Genomic DNA, 6,252 nt, shown 5'->3' on the forward strand with positions numbered 1-6,252 from the left:
AACACAAGTGTGTATGTATGTATGTATATATATATATATGAAATTTTAATTTAACCTGAGTGAAATTAAAATTTTACAGGTTTAAGTGGTTGATTGTTCATGACCAAGTAAATTTTAATTGAGAATTTCTGGAGTCTTCACCCACTGTTCCCTAACTTTCTGACTAGGCCTGTGTATTTACCTACTATTTTAAAGGGTATAGTATTTCATAATGCCTGATTCACAGATCTAATCAATATGTTAATTGATGTATAGTCCAAGCTGATATGGTAACATGTAAAGTAACCTTCATTGTTACTAAGAGGGTTGCATAATATTCACAATCCTCTTTTTGACAGTGGATTACAAAATTGTTTTTTTTTTAAGCAACAAAAAAAGTATTTTACAAGCTTAAAAAACTAATCAAATAGCAAAGTTTTTGTCACAAACTCACAATGCACATGATAATATGTGCATTCGCACATATAGTAAACCAGTAGTTGGCATATACATATATATATATATATATATATTATATATATGTGACCACAAAACCAGTCACATGGGTCAAATTTTTGAAATTGAGATTTATACATCATCTGAATGCTGAATAAATAAGCTTTCCATTGATGTATGGATAAGATACATTTTTTTTTTTGTCAAAGTCTGTTTAAGAGCTTTGCTCTGATGTTTGCAATAACAGAAAAATAAATAAATGTATTTAAAACGCATTTATCAGTTTATATTAACTGTTAACATTGTGACTTTTAATAAAGTCAATATTTATTAATAATGCATGCAACAAAATGTAAAGATTTTCATACCAAAACCTGAAATGAATGAAATAATAACCTAACCATATACTTGGCCTGGCAGACTAAAATATTGTATATTCCTTTAAGGTAAGGAATGGAGCATATTTTCCTGCTCAAACTGCAAGTGTCTTATCTGTAAACTGCATAAATCAATGGGTGATCACAATGTCCAAAGCATGGAGCAGTCAGAGATGATGAAGGTAACAGCCAGGAAAAGTTTGTATTCTTCTTCTTCTTCTTCTTTTATTATGTAATGTTTCAGTGCATGATAGGTCAATAAAAAGAAAAGGCTTTTTTTTGATTGTTTGACAAAATCAAACAATCCACCATTGCCTCTCACAGGCTAAACCACATATCAAGCTGGACTTTGTTTCAGTAGGCCCATAGGCTACTATTTAATTTAAAGTCACCAAATGTTGTAATTATTAAATTATATTTCATGTTACATAATAAGACTTCAGGGTAGTGTAGGTTATAACACTTACTGAATACCAACTTCAAAAACAAAAGTGATACTTTACTCACATGACATAACCTCAGGTTCGCTGAACAGCGCATGCGTTGAACTATTGCGGTCGAAGTTCAGTGAACTTCGCACCTGACAGAGTAGCCTATTCATCAGCTGGTTCCGATGGACAGTGTATTTTAGATGCGAAGAAAATGTCTCGAAACCGTGTCAAGTTCAAGCGGAAATCAAAACATAGAAAGGAGGATAGTTCTAAAATTGTTCCTATTAAAGACGCTCAATCAGCCGTGGAAGGAATCAAGACTCTGGAATCAACGAGGTGCGCGAGCAAGAAAGAAAAGTCCGCCAAACAAGTGCACATCGCTTTTCTACCGGAGAAATACCAACCGCTGGTTGAGGATGATATTGACCAACCACGAGATGACAATATCACGAAAAAACAAGACAAATATAAAAAGTTCAGAAAAGTACGTTGTTAACTGTCAAAGTTCGTTTGTCTGATGATCATGATTGTTTATGACGGTAAAAGGCTATACTGATTTAAAGGGATAGTTCCCCAAACATGAAAATTATTATATAGCCTACTCACCCTCAATTTGTTCCATACTTGTATGAATTTATTTCCTCTGCTGAATGTGGTTAACCAAACAGTTGTGGGGCACCATTAACTTAGTTATTGTTTTTTTTTTTTCATATGGAAGTCAATGCATGGGGTCCATCAGCTGTTTGTTAGTTGTTAGTTTGTAAACTGTCCCATTGTTTTCAAAATATCCTATCTTCAACTGAAGATATAAATTGATATAGTTTCTCTCAATAAAAAGTTTGGAAACAAGCTGCTTTATCATCATTACAAAAGAAGTAGAGTAAGTACTGTATACATGGGTGGGACTTTGAATATTGTATTGGTTTATTCATCTCTGTTCGCCCACCCTTTTTTTTTTTGCAGAATGTGGGAAAAGCTCTTCGCTACACCTGGAAGTGTCTAGTGGTTGGACTGCAGAATTTGAGCACGGCTTATTCTATGCCACTGGGTGCCGCTACCACAATAGTACCAGAGATCCACAGAGCCAGATCTCACGTCTAACACATGACTCAAGATCAGGTGGTTACATTATGAGTAGCACAGTGGTCAGTGTTGGATCCCCATTTTTACTGCAGCCCCTTCCACATTAGTGGAAGTGCAAAAGGTGTATTTTTATTTATGTGCCACTGTTATCAAAAGAGATGGCAAGGAAGAGACTACATTGGTGAGATAATTTGCCTTTGATAAGAAAATACTGAGTAGAGGCTGTGATGGACTGCGATTAATTAATGCACATATTTTTCTGATAATGCACAACATTAAAACATTTAACTTTACAGGCTTAGGCCAAACATGTTTACCAAACAAAGAAGTTCTTGATCTTTGATATGATGGATACAGTATAGAATAATGGTATTGTGGATGTTAAGCCAGTGGAGTGCATTTATTTAGTGCTCTCAATGAGAAGACAGACAGGAACGGATGTGGACTGAATAGTAATGCTGAACAGGTGGAACAAAGTGTGTTGTTTCTCAAGATTTAATTATTCTTAATTATTATGAATGTTGCTAGTACATTGTATAAGCTTAAATGTGATTCAACAGCACAGTTTGAACTATTCTGCTCTTTTTTTGTAATGTGAAGAAACACTCTTTTTTTTTAGCAGGATTTAGACTTTGGATTGAACAAAAATATTGTTATTAAATTAATGTTTATTCACAAATTGTACACATGAATTGAATAAGAATAAATTGGACAATTGCTTGCTAATATTGCTAAAACTATTTCAAGCCTGAAATTAACTTCCATTTGTTCACCAATAGGTGACAGCATTGTGTAGGACAACAGAAATTAATACATTTACCCCTGGGGCCTGTACCATGAAGCCGGTTGGTGGCTAGCCAGCTATGTTTCAGCTTAGTTTCCGCCAACCCTGGGTTTTAGGTACTATGAAAGTAGCTCGGCTTTGATCGGTGTTCGTTGCCATGGTACCTTACGCTGCACGGCTAACCTGCTCCGGGGCAGGTTAAGTTCTGGATTCGAGATCTCAGACTGAAGTTTGACCAATCAGCTGTGAGCAAAGAAACATATAGGTGACGTAACTAATTCCCAGTGTTTGTTGCAATGGCTTTACATTTTCTTTCAAATCCTGTGGACATCTCAGCGCAAATTGTTTGACGAGCACATCGTAGAGAAAGAGTTTGTGTATGAAAGATACAGATTTTCTGCGGAAGGAATATCTTATCTTTGCGAACTTCTTGAGCCGCACATAAATAATTTAACACATCGAATTCATGCACTTACTGTACCATAAATGGTATTGCGTTGCGTTTTTTTGCAAGTGGTAGCCTACATACTTGCACGATCGGTGATGCACATAATCTAGGGGAAAACACAGTTTGTAAAACCATTCGCAAGGTGGTCCTCGCTTTGCAGGAGTACATTAATAGTTTAATAGTGTTCCCCAGACATTTATTGACCATGTCATAAGAGAGGGTTTTTAAAAATTGCTGGTAAAATATATTGATAGGGTGACATCACGTTTTTTGTTTTTTTTTTCAAAAAGCAAATTTCACAAATGTACTATATAATACAGTACATGTTAAGCATTATTTTAATCTCATGATAGGATTCCCTATAGAGTCATTGGAGCAATAGCCTGCACACATGTTGCAATCTCCACTTCTCTAGGAGAACATGAGGCAGATTATGTTAATAGAAAGTCTTTTCACAGCCTTACTGTTCAGGTAGAGATTATGTGAACATGTGAAATTATTATTTTCTGTGAGATGAATCTTTAAATTAATAGTAAAATTAACAGATAACAATCTACTTTCCGTGAGTGTGTTGTGTCAGCGCTTTAAGGAAAGCTAGTTAAATTTGGTACAGTACAAAACACTGTTAATTTGAATTGGGACAGCAAAACCTACACAATAACCCCCTATCATGACCCTCATGTGTCAGTAAAACCATAGTAAAAGTTAGAGATGATCTTTGGCATCCTAAAGGCACGTTTCAACTGTCTTCGGCGCTTAAGAGTCACCACAGTGGGCATCACAGATCGTGTCTGCATGTGCCATTCTGCACAATATAGCCACCATAGAAAGGAGCCAGAACCACCACAGAAAGCTTCTCCCCGATGAAGAGAAAGAAAGCAATAGAAAGTTGCATTAATAAATATTCATGCTAAAGTGTTACTTGGTTAAATAAGTTCACATGAGATCAGTTTAATCTAGCTGTTGCATTTATTTTTTAAATGTGGAGCCTCCTCAGCTCACAGTCAGGCTCCTTTAGTGTGCAGTCTAGCTCCATAGGCTCCTTTAGTGTGCAGTCTAGCTCCATAGGCTCCTTTAGTGTGCAGTCTAGCTCTATAGGCTCCTTTAGTGTGCAGTCTAGCTCTATAGGCTCCTTTAGTGTGCAGTCTAGCTCCATAGGCTCCTTTAGTGTGCAGTCTAGCTCTATAGGCTCCTTTAGTGTGCAGTCTAGCTCTATATGCTCCTTTAGTGTGTAGTCTAGCTCTATAGGCTCCTTTAGTGTGCAGTCTAGCTCCATAGGCTCCTTTTGTAAAGGGCCCTGACTGAGTCTGTTTCCACCTGAAACATAATTCCACCACAAACATGATCATTACAAGTTTTTGGGAGGCTATTCAACTCACAAAAAGTTCCTTGAAAAACACCTGTTATATATGTCAAGGGTTTTAAATCCTTACCTTGTTCACATTTCTTTTGAAGCCTGTTGAGGTAGAGGCTTCAGTTTCTGGGACAGGTTGTGAAAAATCCTACAATAAAAGAGATGTGTAACTTGGGCCAGTCCCTGTTTTATGCCACACATTCAAATGTTTGCCTTAATAAAAAGCCCAGTGCATTCACCTCAGCAACTGTCCCAGAACACAGACAGAGTGTCTTCCTCATTTCCTCCTCCCTGATAAATAAAAGTAGGCCAATATGTTTCTGGTGTTCTGTCTGCTGCATACTGACCTGTGTGGGAGACTGTGTGTGTGTGCTGGCTTCAACAGGGGCACCGCATTTCCCTCGACTGCAGAGACTTACAGTCAGCCATATTTAAAACTTGAAATAGTAATGTATCACACACGTACCCAGTGTTACTTGCTTCGAGGAGCCGGCACCAGGGTCAGATTGTACAGCACCTGTAATCCCATCCATAATTGGCCGTCCCTTATTCCTATCAGAGCCAACTCAGTGTATTCTGGAGGAGTGGCCCTCCACTGGTTTTCTGAATGTCACTCTTTTTTTGGTTTGCCTCAAACAAGTGTTAATAAAAATAAATAAAAAAGGTTGTGTGTAAATACTTACTAGTATACTTTGAATTATATTTTTATATTTTGTCTTTATCAGCTGCCAAGAACGTTTGGAGTTGCATCTAAAAATCAATGAATATTAATCTTTATTAGTATATACATGCACATTTTTTTTTATATTATAAAAATATAGGCTATATTTCACACACACATACATTCATAGCCTATATATACATCATTTTACATGAATAAAGAACGTATTTATTTAGCTTACACATTAACACAATCAGCAATCTTTCTCCAACAATCTTCTCTTGCTTTGGCAGCAGAGACCGTATTGTTTCGAGCTTGTAATACATATTTAAATTCATCGTAATTCTGAATGATTATCTCTTACCTCCGCGGAAAGAAAATATCACTCTCGCTCTATCCATATCGAACGCGATTGGTTGTTCGGTGCCAACGTCACTTTGGTATGTGCACGCGCTCGTGGAGTAATCATAGCTTAAGATCAAAGCCTGAGTTGACAGAGAAAGTTGATGAGCTGCTTCATGGTACCAATAAAGCCTGATTGCATCGGTTTGGTTTTGTCAACTCAAAACTAATCCTGTAACTCCGAGTTTGTTCAGCTACCTTCATGGTACAGGCCCCTGGTTTCACAGACCAGACTCAACACTCAAGCCTAGTCTCAGACTAAAATACATGTTTGAGC

At 36.9% G+C, this 6,252-nt stretch overlaps 1 protein-coding gene across 1 annotated transcript; it reads left to right on the forward strand.

Moving 5' to 3' along the window:
- Positions 1-1,361: 1,361 nt before the first annotated feature.
- On the forward strand, positions 1,362-2,594 carry cunh1orf115 (chromosome unknown C1orf115 homolog). The gene is made up of 2 exons (XM_056266358.1): positions 1,362-1,727; positions 2,207-2,594. Exons 1-2 carry the CDS (start codon positions 1,455-1,457, stop codon positions 2,342-2,344), a joined length of 411 nt encoding a protein of 136 aa, XP_056122333.1. The 5' UTR covers positions 1,362-1,454; the 3' UTR covers positions 2,345-2,594.
- The last annotated feature ends 3,658 nt before the right edge of the window (positions 2,595-6,252 follow it).

Source organism: Rhinichthys klamathensis, unplaced genomic scaffold, assembly GCF_029890125.1.
Source record: "Rhinichthys klamathensis goyatoka isolate OS25496 unplaced genomic scaffold, OSU_Roscu_1.1 h1tg000247l_1, whole genome shotgun sequence".
In the NCBI taxonomy this organism is placed as follows: Eukaryota; Metazoa; Chordata; class Actinopteri; order Cypriniformes; family Leuciscidae; genus Rhinichthys; species Rhinichthys klamathensis.